This window comes from Rhamphochromis longiceps, linkage group LG4 (assembly GCF_057381845.1).
Source record: "Rhamphochromis longiceps isolate RC_006_pf linkage group LG4, R_longiceps_female_GT1.1, whole genome shotgun sequence".
NCBI classification, from domain to species: domain Eukaryota; kingdom Metazoa; phylum Chordata; class Actinopteri; order Cichliformes; family Cichlidae; genus Rhamphochromis; species Rhamphochromis longiceps.
In genome coordinates, this window is record NC_140560.1 from 23,605,557 (window position 1) to 23,625,546 (window position 19,990).

The 19,990-nt window shown below is 37.9% G+C and overlaps 1 protein-coding gene across 3 annotated transcripts; it reads right to left on the reverse strand.

Annotated features, from left to right (window-relative positions):
• Positions 1-1,314: 1,314 nt before the first annotated feature.
• LOC146671632 (nuclear GTPase SLIP-GC-like) lies at positions 1,315-16,979 on the reverse strand. 3 transcript variants are annotated; one of them, XM_085403892.1, is made up of 25 exons: positions 16,880-16,979; positions 15,302-15,332; positions 15,095-15,176; positions 14,815-14,927; positions 14,606-14,647; positions 14,432-14,470; positions 13,446-13,484; positions 13,130-13,154; positions 12,886-12,972; positions 12,490-12,577; positions 11,091-11,307; positions 10,755-10,970; positions 9,174-9,380; positions 8,906-9,081; positions 5,819-5,912; positions 5,649-5,736; positions 5,410-5,531; positions 5,024-5,200; positions 4,784-4,932; positions 4,569-4,686; positions 4,351-4,459; positions 4,136-4,266; positions 3,765-3,852; positions 3,588-3,674; positions 1,315-2,769 (listed from the first exon to the last, which is right to left on the reverse strand). In XM_085403892.1, the coding sequence occupies exons 1-24, from the start codon at positions 16,891-16,893 to the stop codon at positions 3,592-3,594; spliced, it is 2,535 nt and encodes an 844-aa protein (XP_085260018.1). In that variant the 5' UTR covers positions 16,894-16,979; the 3' UTR covers positions 1,315-2,769; positions 3,588-3,591. The 3 variants fall into 3 exon arrangements, with proteins under 3 accessions (XP_085260018.1, XP_085260019.1, XP_085260022.1); XM_085403893.1 differs by having other exon boundaries at positions 15,302-15,329; positions 16,880-16,969; XM_085403896.1 differs by lacking the exons at positions 13,446-13,484; positions 14,432-14,470; positions 14,606-14,647.
• Between the last annotated feature and the right edge of the window lie 3,011 nt (positions 16,980-19,990).

The following is a 19,990-nucleotide window of genomic DNA, read 5'->3' on the forward strand; positions in this document are numbered from 1 at the left end:
CATCCAGATTCCACGAGTGTTTTTGACTACGCTGCTCATCCTTGTGTTTCTGCGTGAGATTGTGGAAGTCTGAGAGATGTGAGAATCTCTGAGTTTACCGTGTAGGATTAAGAAAGAAGTTATATTAAGTGTGTTGTGATTAGTAAATGCAGAAGATTCATGTGTAATGAATAGAATATATGTGATTATACATGAAGTGTATGAAGGAAAGTATATTCACATGCGAGAGAAACAACAGGATGGGATGCCCATCTTCCCCCCTTCTTCCTCTTACCACACTTGGTAAGATGCGATGAAAGCAGTGCGTTTATTTACAGTGAAGAGATGTTACATAACAATACATTCCAGTGCGTTCCGTCGACTCCCGTGCAGTGTCTTCTCCCAAAATGTCCGTGTTCGCGCTCTCCGCTCCCGTGTCTCTGCAGTCTCCGTGCTTGCTGCTCTCTACCATTCCACGCTCCTCCTGGGGGGGGGAAATAATAGCGGCAGCCGTCAGGACACTTTATCGGCGGGCATATACACACTGAACTTGTAACTCTAGGAAACTGACATGGAGTCTCACACAACGATCCCACGTCAAGGAGCGCTCAGCCACACTGTTAAGTAGCTGCCCAACGAGGCTTGATCAGCTCCAGGTGTGTGATGATCTTCAGGTGTGGCCAGCAACCTGGCAGGGCCACACCCACCAAGCCTGAAGGTGCCTGTCACAACTGCACACGCACACACAGACACACCTCCCTATACACACACAAGCATGAACATGCTTGGGAAAGGCAGCACAGTGCAGAAAAATATATAAAATGAGACCCCAACTGCTCGTGGACCCTGGGTCGCTCAGACCCAGGTCGATGACACCTGTAATATTTTAATATCACACAAAAGGTTATAAAAGGTTACTTTGGCTATAAAAGTTAGCAGATCCTTGGGCCCTATTTTACAGGCCACTAAACTTTAACCCAGTTAGTTACCAGGTACACAGCTGCTGATAAGACATGTGACTGGAGGATTGTAGATGACCTATAAGGCCACCCAGACAAGAACACCTTCAGAGGAAGCAGGATCCACAATCATTTAACTTGGTTTGTGGTTCAGTCTTTACAATCCATAGATAATTTTGTTGTATGTTACAAACTACTGTGGTGCTACAAAATACTTTTTGGCAGGTAGCTTATTTTTAGGTTCAGAAAAAACAAGATCAGGATTTGAAAAATCATGTTTCCATCTTACAGCTATAGAAACAATACAGAATAGAAACAACAGAAAACAATATGATATAATAGCTAAAGCAGAAGCAGAGACGTATTTTTTTGCTGCTGCTTTATTACTCATGTGACAACCAAATTAAACCATTGTATTACACTAAATAATATTTATGTTAGAAATGTAAGAACATGGTATACATAAGTCATGTGCTATAAAGGTCTCAAGAATAAAACTGACAAATGCATCATGAATATAAATGAATCATGACTAAAGACATTAAATTGTAATATTCAAATTTACTACAAGGGAAAGAAAATCTGCTATTGAAAGAAAAACATAAATTGAATCCTTAAACCTGAAAAGAGTCTGAATATCACAGTATTCCTGTGGTTTAAGGCACTAAAATTAAAATCTGTAATATTGTAGTTCTACCGCTGTATCTAATTTTCTGTATAATTCGGGTCTACAAATAATGAACAAATATGACAAAAGGGAGAAAAAAGAGACCAAAACATTTTTGGACAGAGTGCTGGCCATTTGGTTTAGACCCTCACAATTAAAACTGTAATACCCCTGGGAGGAATTAATACTTAAAATTCTCAATCCATCCATTTTCTTCTGCTTATCCAATCCAGGGTTGCTGGAGCCTTTCCCAGTTGTCAGGCGAGAGGCAGAGTACACCCTGAACAGGTTCCTAAGGCTATTCCACTCAAATAAAACTGAAATAAAAACTAAGACTAGATATGAATATTTTAGTTAAACAAAATAAAAACAATAATCAACAGAAATGATTAAATGACCTCATTTGAAATACAAATCAGTTTATAGAGGAAATAGCCTTAGTTTCAGTATTTGTTAGTTTGGTAAAAATGTTATTACAATGTGCCTGACATGTTATTGATGGACATGTTTGAGACACTGAACATCTACAAGACATCTACAAGGCAAGAAGTGTTATTTCTACTGGTTTTCCTAAATTTTACCTGTGACGTTTGCACTAAATACAACAATAATTACAAATACAACAATAATTAAAAAAACAAAAACATAACAGTAATAAAACCCAACTAAAACTAAACTTTTTCAAACAATAAATTGAAACAAGAACAGTCTTGAAACTTGAATTAAAACAAAAAGTCAAAATGAAATAAAAATTAATGACAAAAATACAAAACTATAATAACTGTGTCACACAGCTAACTGTCATTCTTGCTCACATGCACATCTATATCCAAGATCACCAATTAACCTAACCCCCACGCATGTTTTTGGCCTGTGGGAAGAAGTTGGAGTACACAGAGAGCACCCACACAGACACAGGAAGAAAAAGCAAAGTCCACACAGAAAGGCCACAAACTGGATTCAAACCCAGGAGCTTCTCTCAGTGAAGACTGAAAAATCTCATTTCACCAAATTCATTAAAAGTCAAACACAGCATTCAAAGACAGCAAGCAACACAACAGAAATGTCTGTGGTGATATCCAGAGACCTCATCCTTTTGGTCAGTGTTCCCTCAGAGATGTTGAGTGGGTCATCAGGTTTCTGCTGTTACTGTGTGGAGCAAATCTGAAACATCCAGTAATAATAAGCACAAAGATTTTTAACACTCAGCTGCTCAGGCAAACAGTAAAATTGCCAGTGCTTACAGCTAGCTTTAAGATGTCTTGAAAGCTCCTCAGCCTAGAATAGAAAATCTTAATATCTGTTCTTTCTGTTACTGTTTGTGTAGAAAATAATTTTTGGAAACTTTATTTTAACATGTTTGAGGTGACTCGGATGTAAAAAGGGTAAAATAACACAAATTATAAGTGGTGATATTATTCAAATACTTCGTCTGTGCACAGCAATAACAAATTCGGCATGTTTACCTCAGCTGTCAATCCGATATGAGTCAATAAGTCACTTCTGTCCAAAGACAGTATTCAGGGAAGTATGTCCTGAATTTTTATGTTGGTAGTGCTTCTGTTTTCACCACTGTTAGCAGTTGTTTAGCAGCTCTAGCAGCTGCTAAACTTCTTTTAAAGTAGATGTAACATTGTGGTGTCATACTTTAACACTGCATAACATTACTTGGCACAATGCTAGCTAAGAACCAGCTGTTTTTTTTTAGCTGAGATGATGAAAATACAAATGGACAGGTTAAATGGACATATGTAATTTAACCCTGGAGAACCCATGGGGTCAAATTTGACCCCATGGGTTCTCCAGGGTTAAAATGGTTATTTCTGATCTTAAATTATGGCACACTTATTGACACTAAACAGTAAAAATTTAAAAGTTACTGTATACTTAGGTGCTTAGGATTGTCATCAGATTTCACCCTTTTTCCTTTGAGAATTCACAGGAACTTTTAAAGTAACATGAAATAACATTTAAATATTTACCTGGCTACTGTGATGTCATTTCTCCCTCTTGACTGCCCTTACTTTCATTGTAATGTTGCTGGACAGTTTCAAGATGCTCTGAAACATCTGAAAAGCAAACAAATATATAAAAACATGGGCTTAGCATTGTTCAACATTTTACTAACGATTTACTTTCATAGCCTATATTTTCTTTACCTGGGAGACTCTCACTCAAAGCTGATGCCTTGAGTGAGAGTTTAATGGAGTGGTCCATGGTTTCCTTCAGTTCCTTGCAGATGATCATCTAATTAAACATCAGAGCTTTTATAACTTTTCACAGAGTCAAATATTGAGGTTTAAAACAACTGAAACACCTGAATTAATGGGTGGGTGTTTGTTTAGAGTTCTTGTGGCCAGTTCAAACTGTTCAGTTCAGCTCATCATTGCAGACTAAATCTTTGTTATGCTCAAAAATAAAAATGTTAACAGCCACTCGCTAATGTTTAGACAATGTCCAGACTGAGCAAAAACACTCAAATGTAGAAAACCCCCAACATGGTCTCATTATAATTTGTAATGTGACAAACCATCAGTTCATTCATCTTCTTCATCATGGTCTTTTTTGCGTCCTCATACATGTTCCTATTTAAGGATACATGTGTCTCAATAGTCTTCCTCATTTTTTTCAGTGCATCATCTCCAGAAATTTTTTGTGCGTCTACAAGAAAAGAATAAACTTTGTCAAAACATTTTTTATGTACAATTGTGATTTATTACAGTGACAAGCTGACCATCTTCTTACCTTCATAGCACTTTTTCATGTTTTTCTCAGTTGTCTCTGTTAGACTGTTGTAGATGATTTTCTTCTCTTTTAGGATCATTTTATTGAGTTTTGCCTTAATTTTATCCTCCTTAAAAGCATCAAACATGGATAAGTTAAAATACAAAATGACAGTTTTTTCATTGTATTGGTAAATTCTGCTATAATAAACTGACAAACTGGATTGTTTCATGTTGTACCTCTGTCTGAAGAAATATCAGCTGCAGTTTGACATCTTGGTATTTTTGAATCAGCGAATTTGTGTCAAGTGAAAATCTACTGATGACTCCATTGAAAGATCCGCCTTTAACATCATTTCTGAAAAAATGTTTCATGATGGCAGTTTTGACAAGTTTGCTTTAATCATTTTAATTGTAGTGTAATATGGTACAGTTTAATATTTGTTTATTCTTACGGGAAGGTCTTTCTGAATTTTTCATCAATGCTGTCAGTCAAGCATGAAGCTAATACTGTGTTGAGATTTATGTGTTCCCCTTTTTTTGTTTTGTGGATGCCGTCTTTTCTAACCACAGCCTGTAGTGTCTTAAAAAAACTAGGCTGTTTCTGTAACAGATCAGGAAAACAATTCTAAACACATGCTCATATAAAGTGCAAAATCTGTTGCTTTGATGTTAATTAAAATTCAGATACATACATCACGGTCCAAAAAGGATTTCAGTTTTTCTTCAGAGGTTTTGGAATTTTTAACCCCTTCTGTAAGACATTGTTCAAAATCCTTGATCGCTTCATCAACTGCTTTTTTCACTTGATCAAGTTGTTCTGTCATGTTTTTCTCAAGTACTTTACATACATCATCTGCTTTTCCAACACCCTGAAATTAAAAGAGTATATTTATTTTTTATTAAAGGAGTAATAACATAAATACAACTCTTTTTTTTATTCATCATTTTGAAATGTTGTCACTCAGTGCCTGTCAAGAAATCTTGATAACTAAAATTTTGTTAGGTGTCAGATTTATGGAAACATTTGAAGTTTTAAATTTCAGTAAAATATTGTTCCACATAGATAACATGACCTCACCTCTTTTCTGCACCTGGCACCTTCAATCAAAGACAGAATCCCATAAGCTCCACTCACGTAGTTTACTGTCTCAGAGTGACAGTCATTGAGATCTTGCAAAAATCCTTTAAGTTTTGGTATTTCTGTTGAGAAGAAATTTCAGTGCCACAGTTTAACATTACACACTTTAATTCAAATTAAATAATTCTTCTTTCAGTCAGAGCAAACTAAAACAACATGTGCATCAAGACTTCACCTACCAGTCTCTTCTGGACTTAGATGCTTCCCTTTTAGGAACTCTTTGGAGCTCACTGTGAACACTTCGAAACTGTCATCAGTGAAGTGTTTCTGGGGAAAGATTATTTAATTTTAAAGCATCCTTACAACTATGGAGAGTCTGTATTATTTTCTGTAAGCCTATAAAACTCACCTTAATCTTGGTTCGCTTGTTGAATTCTTTCTTTACTCCATCCTTGGCTTGAATGTTTCTTTTAACTATTCGATCATGGATATCAGCTGATGAACTACAAGAAATGTGCAAATATGTACTGTTACCATCATCACTATTATCATCACCATCACCATCATTAATCTGCGGCAGGCTGGGTGGTTTTGTTTTATTGTTGGCGAAAATATGGGAATCTCCCTTCTGACCAAGCTGAGCTTTCCCTGACTGTTGCACATCTGTAACTCATTGTTAACATGTAGATTGTATTTAAAAACTGGCTGTGAATCCGGCTATAGAGCCACCTGCCATTGCACTCAACCACAGGCTCTTCTGTCCTGATTGGATCTTCACCCCCCCCCCTTCCCACAGACAAGACAATCGATAATCCAGTTGTGTGGCACACGGTGAGAGTGTGGGCTCAGATGAGGAGGCATTTTGGATTAACAGGCTTCTCCCTTCTGAGTTCAACTTTCTCTAACCCTTTTTTTCAGCCATCATTATCTGATCCTATATTTCGAGATTGGCATGATAGGGGCATAACATGTTTCAATGATCTGTTTTTTGACAATACCTTTAGATCTTTTGCTCAGCTTTCTGATAAATTTAATCTCCCACGTACACATCTTTTCAGATATCTGCAGATCAGACATTTCTCAGATTCCAAACTTCCCGGTAGCACCAGCTGCAAGCCCAGGGGATATGCTCGTTACCCTAGTTCCAACACGAAAAGGATTTATCTCTCTTATGTATGACAGGCTGGTGAGCATGAATGGTTCTTCGATAGATCGGATTAAAATGGCCTGGGAACGAGATTCAAATCAATCATTGTCTATGGATAGATGGGACTAGGGATGGGTATCGAAACCCGGTTCTTGTTGAGAACCGGTTCCCACTGTTTCAATTCCTTGCAATTGTTTGCCGTTTTTGCAAACGATTCCCTTATCGATTCCAGTCGCCCCGAATGACGTCACCACGTTATGGAGCGTTATTTACCTTACAGGAAATATGGCACCTAACGCTCAAAAGTTTGGTTACACTTTACGAGAATGGATGACAACAGGCCAACTTGCAATACTTGCAAAGTAGATATTTCATTTAAGGGAGGAAACACTACGAATATGCAAAAGCATTTGCTCACAAAACACGCGATGACCTTAAAATGAATGTCCTGTTTTAAATTCCGCTCCGGACTCGTGAATCTCAACGCAGCAGCAGCGGTAACGTTTGCATGTCCTCTCCCGTTAATGCGGCAGGTAAATAATCAACTAACAGTGCATATTATGTTAGCACGATCTGCCTTATTACAAAACCTGCCATTACTGTGCATTTAGGTGACCATGATGAGAGAGACAGACAGAGTCTTGCTGGCTCAGATGCTGGCAGTTCTCGCTGCAGTCTACCGGTAGCGTCTCCTTTCAGGCCAGGATAGACGAATGTCACTGAGCAGTGACCAAGTTTGTGGTAAAAGGCTTGCACCCATTTGCCACAGCAGATGCCCCCGATTTTCGGTAAGTGAATGTGTTTAATTGTAGGCAGGGACATTACTGGATATTCTTGTGTAATTGCTACTGAATAATTTATGTTACACTTTGTTATTGCTACAGAAGAATATTTATTTTATTATTTTACATTTACAATGTTTTTTTCCTGGGGACCCTGTGACACTCCATTGAAGAGCCATAGGCTGGATCTCTTAAGATCTCACTGCTGGGTTTGTAAGGCCATGTTACTCCTAAATTTCTATCTTGTTCCTATCTTGTTTCTGGAGAGATATATTTCAAACTTTGTCCCTAATTCTTGGACACCATATGGATCCTAATCCATTAGTTGCGCTTTTTGGCACCACTGGGAAGGCTGATGCACGGTTGACCTCGTCACAGCATTGCATGCTCTCCTTCGCCTCCCTTGTAGCTAGACGTGCAATCCCACTTAGATGGAGGAGTGCCCCTTTGCCCACCCAGGCTCAATGGCTGAGGGACCTCATGTACTATCTGAGCCTTGAAAAGATCCGGTATGCGATTAGCAATAACAGCGGTAAGTTTTACAAGGTGTGGGGGCAATTCCTGAAATACTTTTCCAGCCTCCAGGTTGCGAACCCGACTTCCAGCATTATAGGTATGGGCAGGGGGTAAACTGATAAAACCAATTATAAGACATGTGAGTGTGTCATTAATCTGTATTCTAGTATTTCAGTTCAAACAGTCACTGTGAAACTTACTTGTTTGCTGTTTAACAATTCTTTAACAATTAACAAATCTGTTTTTCTTTGTTGCTTCAAATGAATAAAAATATCTTTGAGGGAAAAAAAAAAAAAAAAAAAAAAAACTGGCTGTGGCAATGTTTCTCTACCTGATGGTGGTGGTTCTCCAGTTTGTTGCATTCTAGTTTTAAATGTCTGGTCTGGGTAATATCCTCTCATACTCCTACTTTCTAACCTGGGTTGTCAGAGCCTCTCACCAAAATATTTACTGCCAGTCATTGCATACTCTCCCCCAGACCACCACCTTAGGGTGGTGCTCTCCACTAATTCACCAGTTCATTGTATATATTTGTTTCATTGGAAATAAACCTATTGAGCTTCAATTGTGCGAGTCTGCCTCGCAGGTCCAGTCATTTATGATGATATGACTTTATTTGTTAAACGTATTTATTTTGATTGTTTAAAAAACAAACAAACTCGCAAATATCAGAGATTGGTACCATTTATTCTTAAAGCACTCAGAGAAAGGCCAGCATATTTTATTTGGAGCGTGACGTCACCACACGCTGACATGCTTACATACAAATGTTTTTTTGTCACAGCAACTACTTTAACTTTGTTGCTGAAGGACAGTGTAAATTCCCCTGCCTTTCCCACTCTCCACTATCCCCCCCCACCCCCCCCCCTCTTTGTTACTCTGTCCACCATCTTCAGTAAACTTTATATGATTGTATCTGCCTCTGAGACTCATTTTGACCCAAATGTTCTGCATTCATTACAACAAAGACTCAACTCTGTGTTTCATTCTAGCCTGGATTGATCTTACATGGAAACACCCTGTAGTTGATCAGCATGCAAAATTTACTTACAGATCATCTGAATCATCAAGAAGATCAGACTTGGTGCAGATAAAGTGAATTTGCTGACATTCGCCACCATTTCCAATCAGACTACTGACACTTTCCAGGATCCCCCAGGCTGCTTTCTCTGATGCTGCTCGATTAATTTCAGTCACAATCCACACAGTAGAACAATCTCCAACTATCTGAAAGGAGAATAACATGTCTCAGTGCTTAATAGAAAGATGACTGTTTACAGACAACACAGTATAAGCAAAGAGCAGTAAATGTGAATTACCCCTTTCCACATCTGATCTCTGCTCTTGTTACAGTCACCATTTCCAGGAAGGTCCACAAGTGTGACATGCTGGAGAAAAGGATTGTTTGGCACCCTGACAGTCACACACTTCACCAGTGGCCAAAACCACTTTTTTCCTTCATTGCCTTCTCCTTGTTTTGACTCACTTCTTGTGTACTTGACACATTTTGCAGAAAGTTCATTAGCCTGCAATAAATAAAAAAAGCAGTGCAGTTTAATTTTAATCCTCAGTGCAAGTGCTTTACAAAAACCATTAAAAAGTCAGTGACATAAAAATTCAGGTCATGTGAAATCCTTTTTAGAACAATCAACCATTTGATAGTTTCAAGAAAGTGCCTAATTATTATTCAAAACCAAAATTTAAATAAATTTTTATGATTTATTTAAAAGTTTTTATTCTGTATTTAAAATCACACTAAGTACACTCTTGGTCTCAAACAGTTAGTATTACTATGGGCAGAAACTACTTGATCTGTGTATTTTGCAGTTGTCCACCAGTTTGGGACATTAATAAGCTACTTTAGGGTGCTCCCTTATTTACAAGGGATCACTACAGCGGATAACTTGGCATGTTTTGACTGTCAGGGTTTTACAGCACTTTATGCCATTACTGACACAACCGACTGTCAGACACTGATTTACTAAAGTTTGTGGCCACTTTGTTGACTTTGCTCAGCAGTGAATTTCTACAGAGCGATTTAAAAAGGGTAAGTAGGTTAAAACAAGGAACTGATCACTGTCATGTGAAGAGGTAAAGGTTCTTACTGCGATTTAAAAAGATAAATAAATCATGCTCTACATCAGTGTTTCCCAACCTTTTGGAGCCACGGCACATATTTCACATCAGATAAATCACACGACACACCACCAAAGAAAAAAAGACAAAAAAAACATATTGATAATTTTTCCGCGTACCAGGTATAGCAGTTTGTCTCCAATATACCTTTTTAGCTTTCTTCTGATCACTACTCATGCTAGGGCCTTCATCTGGGTCACAATTTTCTCCAGGACCCAGGTCAGATTTACTACTTTTTCTTTTCAAATATTTATCTATTGTTATTACGTACTACGTCGTCTCACTCAGAGCATGACTATTGTGTAATTTCTTCTTCTTCATTTTTACTAGCAGTTGGTAACCCGTTTAATTAGAGCAGGTAGTTGTCTTCCACGGCACACCTGATCATTTCTCAGAGTGGTTGGGAAACACTGCTCTACATAATGGACCTGGACCAGTCTTGGGATCTGTTAACCACAGTTATTACAAGAACAGATTTTTTTTCTGGATATGTGATCATCTAAATGTGATTATGGGATCTCAGTAAGATCTGTTTCGTTGGGATCACTGGATCTGTTTTCAGTGTTTTATGTTTTTTAGACTTTTGAATCTATGCTGCATTCTGTTTTCAGAAGTGAGATATGTTTCCATAACTCTTTTGTTAATTTGGTCAGTTCCCTTTTGTGTCCAGGTTGTCCTGGTTTCACCTGTGTGCATTTCCCAGCATCCCCAGTGTGTAGACTATCATGGCTGTCTGTTATAGTAGTAATATGAGTTTGTCTTACTGATTCACATCTCAAAATCTTCCGCCTGGATTGGAGAAATTCTGGAATTTCTTTGAAATATTTGCGGTCCATGAGGTTTTCAAAGGACTTTTCCCAGTCTTCTCCATACAGTGCCGACAGCTTTTCAACAGCATCATGATAATCATCGTCTTCCTTTTTCTGATTTTTATTATTGTCAAGAAACTGACGAAATGACCACAACTCTTCTTTCCACTCCTACAAAAATAGATGACATACCATTTATTGAGGTATGTACCCAACCTTAAACCCCAAGAACTGCAGTGTAACACATGATTTAGCTTCAAAAACAAATCAAACTTTGAGAACTCATTTTACCTCCTTTGCGATGAACTCAATTTCTGCCTCATACTTTAAGCTACCTCTGTTAGCTTCCACTTTGATCATGACTGAGGTGCAGGCACTGACACTTCCTGAAGGTAAAAGATTCTTCTCTTTGATGATGGCATTTATCAAAGAGCTCTTTCCAGCCCCAGTTTTACCAAAGACACCAACCAGCTCCCTCTTGTCTGTCTCCAAATCACTGATCTTTTTCCTGTTGATCAAGATTTTAAATATAGTTAATTTGTTTTAAAAAAGAGAGTTTAAAAGAGAGTTATAATCATGGTAGTGATTTTCCAATCAATTATCACTATACATTTCAGTTTTATACACTTGTTCCACTAATTGTTTACTGTATGTTGTTTTGATCTAATAAATAATGATATAAAGTGCCTTGAGGCGACTGCTGTTGTGATTTTGCGCTATATAAATAAAATTTAACTGAATTGAATTGAATTGATCCACACCTTCCTTTTTGTGTCAGTTAAAGTGAAAATGTTTCCCCCAAGAATGGGTAAATACCAGGAACAAGGAAAAAAATGTAGCTAAGTCACCAAAACTTCCTAAAAATATCCGTCTTTGTTGGTCTTAACTTGGATAGTTTTAGTTTACTACTGAATCATGAATGAATGAATCTTTGTCACTTGCAATTGCCTGTATTGAAAATTGGACCTTGCTGACCGTAAATACAATACACAAACATCACATTGAGGAGACAGGTCAGACTAAGTGGCATAAAGGAAAAACAGTGAAATGTATAACATAAAAAGGGCAGTCGAGGAGAAAAAAAACAAACTCTGCTCATACTGGTCCCCAAAAGGGAATCAGTATGAGAAGAAAACAAAAATTCCATAGCACAAAAGAAGCACGGATATTTTCCCACCTTAACACCATGACAAACAAGACAAGCAACAGGCGGGGAATAGGCCAATGTGCACAGCTGCATCTGGGACGCCGCGATCGTGCATCCGAAGCTGAGCCGCTGTCCACATTGGATGGGAGGCATTGGGTTCGGGGAAGGGTGGGGGGTGAGTGCATATCAGTGGCAGTGTACGTGTGTGCATGCGTGTGAGAATATGTGTCCTGTGTTCAGCCTGAGAAAGTGTCCTTTCTCCCAGTTAGGCAAAAATCAACAGTCTGCAGCCTACGCAGGTGGCCTTGCGGAATCGGGCAAGAGAGTCAGTGAGTTATCGTTTCTCAGGGAAAAACTGTTTTGTTCTTGTCGGCATCGGCCTTTAAGCGTCCAGCTGGCACCGTCGTGTGTGTGTGTGTATGTGTGGGGGGGTTAGCCTCATGAAAGATGTTGGTTGTGTTGTTTTAGGACAAACAGACTGCATTTGACTTTTACAGTTGTTACATACATTACAAAATAGGAAAAAAAAAACTTAATACTCACTTTAAGAAATCACTGAGTTTGTCTTGCTTATTTAGTCTGGCATGTACAAATGTCATGATGCTTTTCACATCAGACAGTATGACTGGTTCTGTTGGCATAAAAGTAAAGAAGTATTTAGAAGGAATTATAGACTAGAATAAACAGAAAATGTAAAATATCATGTTAAAAAAACAAACAAAGCAAACCTGTGTGAATTAGAGTATATCAGGACCATAATGTGACCACTTACCAATTAACCCTAATATACCATGCAACATGTGACTGTTACATTTTGACAAAAGCCCAAAGAAAAAGTAATTTCTAGCATCAAAGATGAAACTGGCATGTTGGACAAATTGTGCTGCACAGAGGTTTAACCCTTAAACTGTGACACTGTTTAGTAAGAAACGTAAATACCTTCAAATCCTGGCGTAGACAGACGTTGTCGCTTAGCTGGTGACTGCAACCTGATGGTGTCACTTTGAAGGTCTGATTTTCTCTTTCCTGATTGGATAAAAACAACAACAAAAAATAAGAAAAGAAAAATGTGTTTCTCTCAGTAAATCTATTCTTAGTAAAGTTATGTAGATTGCAAAAAATATTGGTGCCTTTAAAACACAGAATAATATGAGATGCAATAAATACGATGCATGTGTCTCACCTGTATCACTTGTGGATGGCAAGACCTGAGGATGAATATGAGTTATACAGGAAATTATTACTATTTGTATTGGTATTGTTCTTTAACAAAATTTAAAGGACACTAACATATAAGTTTTACAGTCAACAAACTTAAATGCAGTTATTTTTTATTAACCAGCAGACTGATGAAAAATAAATTACAATAACCTTCTTCTTACTAAATATCAGTGATCCGACGAGACAGTTGTTTTACATAATTAAGTCCCAGTCCCAATGGAGCTTTACTTTGTCTCAGGCAGTTGGCTCATATGTCTGAAATTCAGTATAACCCTTACCTGAACCACATCAGCTGCTTCTTCATGCTCCTGTTCACACTGCAGATAAAAAGTGCAAAGCAGTGTTTAATATTAACCTCTTAAACATGTATTAAAATTGTATTTGTCGTATGGACATTCAATCTGAAGGAAAAAAATGTTTTAAACTGACTTGAAAAGAAATGACTGTTTCCTGATTTGAGTTTTGTTCTTTTGCCACAATCAAAACAACTCAAATTATATTAGTTAAGAATTAATAAAATTACTCTACAAATAATTACTGCCAGTGAGATGCTGTCAAACACCAGTGGGTCGCTGGTGTTCGCTCTCTGCGGTAAACTATCACTTCTTGTTCCAACACACAGTGATGCTTTTATGTAGCTTATCTGCGTAGCCAATTTAATTAAAAACTTATTTCAAGGTGTAATCTTCACACACTCTGTGTATTCACTCACAGTATTCACTCACTGTGTCTTCAGGGGTTCACTAGCTTAGCTTGGCCATAGCCAACTCATTAGCAGCATGGCCTTTTCACCTGTCCTTCCTGCACGTTCCTGCTCATTGTGTCAGATGTTTAGTTACTCCTCAGCCTCCTTCAGCAATAATGATACTTGCAATAAATGTAGCCTATCGGCAGCTCTGGAGGCCAGGATCACAGAATTGTAGACTCTGCTTCGCACCCTTAAAAATCCCATAGCTATCCAGGCCTCTTTAGCCCGTGCTAAAGGTAGCGTAGGCCCCGTTAGCTCGCTCTGGGAGATTGTCCCGAGCAGTCGGGGAAACAAGATGACTGGGTGATGATGAGGAGGAAGCATAGTATTAAACAGAAGGCCGGGCACACTGCTAACCCGTTCATGTCTCTAACTGTTTTCCCCAATTGGTGACACACTGGTTACCTTAATGGGAGGTCACTAAAATTAATACTGTATGCTTAAAGGCAAAAGAATGGAGTTTTACTTTGTCTCAGGCAGTTGGCTCATATGTCGGAAGTTCAGTATAATCCTTACCTGAATCACATCAGCTGCTTCTTCATGCTCCTTTTCATGCTGCAGATAAAAAGTGCAAAGCCAAATACAATGAGCACTTAAACATGTACTAAATTGTTTTCTTTCTCGTATAGATACAGATAGATATAGATAAAGATAGAAAATCTCAAGGCAACAAAATAGTTTGTAACTTACTTGAAAAGAATTGACTGTTTCTTGATTTGTGTTTTGTTTTTCCTGTACAATCAAAACATTGTAAATCCATATTAGTAAACATTTAACAAAAATTACACTGCATAATATTACTGCCAGCACATTTTTCAATATCCAGATAATTCTAACAAAAATTCACCGCTGTACACTAAAATAACAATGATTGTTTAAAAAAAAATAAATGTAATTACCTTTAACAGCTTGAGGTTCTTCTTGAATCTCATTCTTGGTCCAGCTTTTGTGATCAAATTCTCAATTTCTCGATCATCAAGCTCACAAATAATTCCTGCATCAATTTCTTGATCTTTAATTAAAAATAAAGTTGCAGAGATCAAGATTATTCTTAACTTGTTTCAGGAATACTAAATAAATGAAAAAGCTATGGGCACAGATCTATGAGCTGTTTTACAGTTTACAGATCCCATCAGGATCAATATCTGTACCCATCACAGATTCACGTTAATACTTTACCTTTAAATTTCTCCACCCACTCACTTAGCCCCCATTCAACCAGTTTGGTTCTTACGAAATCATCCATGACCAAGAAATGAAACTGTAAGATAAAATGCAATATTTAACCAGACAGTACTGCTTTAAAGATTAGATATTGTGACAAACGTCTCCATTAATGCAATCAGAGACACTGATATTAAATTCAGATTAAAAGTTCAAACTCACCTTTTGTTGAAAGTAATGCTGGAAAAGGCTGCTGAGGGAGATGTGAAGTAAGCAGTGAGACACAAACAGGAAACAGGCGGGAAGAAAGAAATCGAGCAAAAAGCAAAGTCCACAAACAGATACGGTTAAAAACAAACTGAAACTGTGTGGCTCAGACTGCACAATTGCAACTGCATCTATACATAAAATAGAAATGTAAATCCAACATGAGTAAAGTGAGTGCAGGGAAAAGCAGAACTGAGAAAAGCAGGAAGAGGAGATGTTTGCTCAGCGTAGATGGGAGTGGCTGGCAGACAGGCAGGGCCGTGCAGAGAGGTTTAAAGGGGCGGGTGCTCAAAGTTAAAAAGGGGCACATTGAACCAGGCTGAATAACAACAACACACATTCATCAAGAATCTAATATGGGAAGGGCAGGGCTGTGTTGATCTGAGACTGTAGACATTAAAAAGTCCATAGGAGAGATGGTAGCTGATTAAACAAGTATCATGAGATAATAACAAAATGCAAAGATTGGTGACAGCGCTTGGAACCATAAGGCAACAAAAAACTGTGAGAAATCATTTAGGCTCTGCCTGTGAATCACTCTTTGCTTCTCTTCTTCCTTCCATCCCATCATTTCATATATCACTCTCCACTTGCTATGTGAGAACAAGGCACAATTTGCTATTGCAATAAACTATAATCTAATTATCCACACCTAACAACTCTTGCACTTAATCTATAATAAAATGATGACAGAAAAAGGTTATAGCACTGCCTTTAGTAGCCTCACACAGCTCCTGCTGTTTCCTCCTCATGTCCTTACCAGGCAATGTTATATCATGAGTAATATTTTTTTTAAAAATCCATCTAAATAAAACACACACATGCACGCACACACAGTGACATTTTAGACCTTCTTCAGAATACTGTATATACTATGGGCATCATGGTGCTGATCCAGAATCCTTACATTATTATTTATTACTAGAGCTACAATAATAAAGCAATGAGGAGGGGGAAGAAATAAATATGAAATAATGTATTTATGATGATTCCATTTGTTTCACTATCCACTCTGTGCAGGGCAAAGCTTATTACATTTTTAAACTGTAGCGATACAATAATTTTACTGCTGTAAAATCCAAATTTTGTCCTATTTAAAATATAAATCTAATATAATCTGCTTCTTAATGTATGTTCTTTAAAATACAGCGTGTGTTTTTAATATATTATAATTATAATAATGCATAATTATGTGGACATGCATATTAGATCGTTTTTTAGTAAAATATAATCCCTCCAGAAAGGCAGGAAAAGCCCGGAAACTTACTTTAAAACTAAATATGTTTCTAAATACTTTAAAACTAAATATGTTCCCTAAAACGGTGACAGAGCTACAGACCCATGACAGCCTTACACAGGTAGCCAGCAGCTATGACCAGCACTACTTGTGCAGTTAATAAAAGGACAGGTAATGTTTGTCGCGCTGTTGCACACACAGCACGCTCGTTCGTTTCAGTTCGTCAGTTGCAACAAGACAGCTTACCAACGTGTACGTAATAAGCTAATACTCCTGGGTGCTGTACACCTACTTACTGGTTTTGTCGCATCAGTCTGTGTCTCTGAGTTAACTTGTGTTTCTCTTACAGCTCCGGACCGCTAAAAATGCGCGTGCTCTTTGTGAACTCGTTCCCGGCTCGTAACCAGCGCGTTCTGCCGTCAAGGGCGATCATTGGTTAAATGTGATCATGTGACTGATGCCAGCCAGATCCTTTTATTTAGCAAAACTGTGATTAATAGTTAAATATTATTGTTGAGGGGCACAGACAGGACTCCGCACGCACACACACATAAAAAAATAATAATAATTTTTTTTTAAAAAGTTGCCTCAACAAAAGGGCACTTTGGGCACCCATCAGGAAAGGGGCGGGTGCTCAAGCCCCTCTAGCCCCCCCCCTCTGCACGTGCCTGCAGACAGGTAACAACCTGCCTCGGAGAAAGTGGGTTTTTGTTGTTGTTTAAAATAAATCAAAGGGATTAAAGTTTTAAAATATTATAGGTTAAAACAAGACAAAAACACAGTTTTATGTATACTTAAAGTACACAGGAAGTCAAAACATTAAAAAAAGAAGAAAAAACACTTTCAGCTGTTCCCTTTTTCACAAGAGCTCATAACAACAGACAGCTTCATATGTTAGTAATTTGTGCAGCTAATCAGGATCAAACCAGGGATCTTTCACTTCTCAGGCAAACAGAAAAATATCTATATTATGGAGCCACTAACGTTAGGCAAAGTTGCCTTACTAAATTAAGGTACTTAGATTAAAAATATCACCATAGGTTTTATTATATGCTGCCACATGTTGGCTATGTACGAATAATAAAGGTGTGAGACAATGTTGGGTGAACACTTTTTAAAAACTTCTTAATTATTACAATTCCAGTCAGTCCAATTCAGTTCAATTCAATTTCATTTGTAGAGCCCCAAATCACGACAACAGTTGCCTCAGGGCTCTTTGTATTGTAAGGTAGTGTCAGGGCTCTGTGTGCGGGCAGGCAGAGATGAGGATCCAAATGCAGGACTCGGAAAACAGAACGCAACTCAAAACCTCAGCTTTATTGCTGGCACGAAAACAAAACATGACGTGAACACTGAGAACAAAAACACACAGGCATAATCTGAGGGTATGACGTGACACTGAGCAAGGGCAAACACAGGGCTAATATACACAGAGAAGTAATCAGGGAATGGAAAACAGGAGGGAGACACAGCTGGGAGAGATAGGGGCTAACGAGACAGGGGGAGTGAAGCTGGACACACTGACATAAGACACAAACCTTCAAAATAAAACAGGAAACATTACACAAGGACGCAGATTGAGAAACACGGACTTTACACGGGCAGAACTAAACCTAAACCAGAATAAGCTGGAACATACTAAATAATCATCATCATCATTATAATCATCATCATACAATAGATCAAGAAAATAACCAAAAATAGAAAATCAAACCAAAACATTAAATCTCAAAATACTGGGTCAAAACTGACCCAGAACCGTGACAGGTAGACCCTACAATAATACATACAGAGAAAAACCCAACAATCTTATGACCCTCTGTGAGTAAGCACTTTGACGAAAAAAAAAATCTTAAAAGTAGAGATAGTGTCTGTCTCCCGAATCCAAACTGGAAGCTGGTTCCACAGAAGAGGGGCCTGAAAACTGAAGGCTCTCCCTGCCATTCTACTTTTAAATACTCTAGGAACAACAAGTAAGCCTGCAGAGGGAGAACGAAGTGCTCTAATAGTGAAAGCAGTCCTACATATTTGTTTAATATGTGTATTGAAGGACATATCCTGGTCAAAAATCACTCCAAGGTTCCTCACAGTGTTACTGGAGGCCAAGGTAATGCCATCCAGAGTAAAAATCTGGTTAGACACCATATTTCTTAGATATTCAGGGCTGAATCTAACAACCTCAGTTTTATGACAAATCTTTACTACCATCTTTAATCCTCACAAATACTAAGAAAAATATCCAATCCAATCTAATCCAACTTTATTTATACAGCACTTTTAAAAACAACAAAGTTGACCAAAGTGCTTTCCAATAATAAAACAGAGATAGCAGTTAAAAACCATACTTTAAGCATACAATGAAATCAATAAACAAAATAAATATATAATTGAAAAAGAAGATAAAAAATAAATCAACATGAGTAGAATAAACAATAAGATATACAATGAATAAGATTAACAAAGTAAGAAGATTAAGAATGACCAACAGCTGACTAAAAACTGACTACAGACTGACTCTGATAATACTCCTAGAAAGCCTTTGAAAAAAAGTGTGTTTTTAAAAGTGATTTAAACATTTCAAGTGTTGGGGCCAGCCTAATATGGAGGGGCAGTTTGTTCCATAGTTTGGGGGCCACAACAGCGAAAGCTCGGTCCCCTCGGTGTTTCAGTCTCGACATGGGGACAGCAAGGAGTGACTGGTCAGATGATCTGAGAGACCTTTGTGGAGTGTATTGGTGTAAAAGGTCTGACAGGTAAGAAGGAGCCAGGCCATTTAAGACTTTAAAAGCAAGCAATAAAATTTTAAAATGAATTCTAAAATGGACAGGCAACCAGTGTAAGGAGGCAAGAACAGGGGTAATGTGCTCATGTTTGCGTGTCCCTGTCAACAGGCGAGCAGCAGCATTCTGGACCATTTGCAAGCATGATAGTGAAGCCTGATCAATACCAATATAAAGTCCATTACAATATAAATTGTCAATGTTATCTGTCAAAGTCGACAGCCCAGCGACACACAACAAATAACATGCAACTGTTAAGTTTGACTTGCTGAATTATGCAGAGTGATAAAACTGAGCTTATGACCACTGTAATGAATGACTGAAGCTTTTCCCAAACTTCTCAATGTGAAATTTTACAGAGAGGGAGAGAAACAACAGAATGGGATTCACAGAGCAAACCACATTTGGTAAGACGAAGGAAGGGGGTGTAACACATGTCCAAATTGTTAAATCATCTTCAGGCCTGGATGAGCCCATCCTCCTTTCTCTCATTCCTCCCAAAATCAGTCTTAGGAATCTACATTAGAGTAGGTTAATTACATAAGTCGAATTCAAGGGCTTTTATTAAGTGATGATTATTATTAGTTGATTTTTTCCTTTGCTCCTGCTAAATTTCTTTAATTTAAT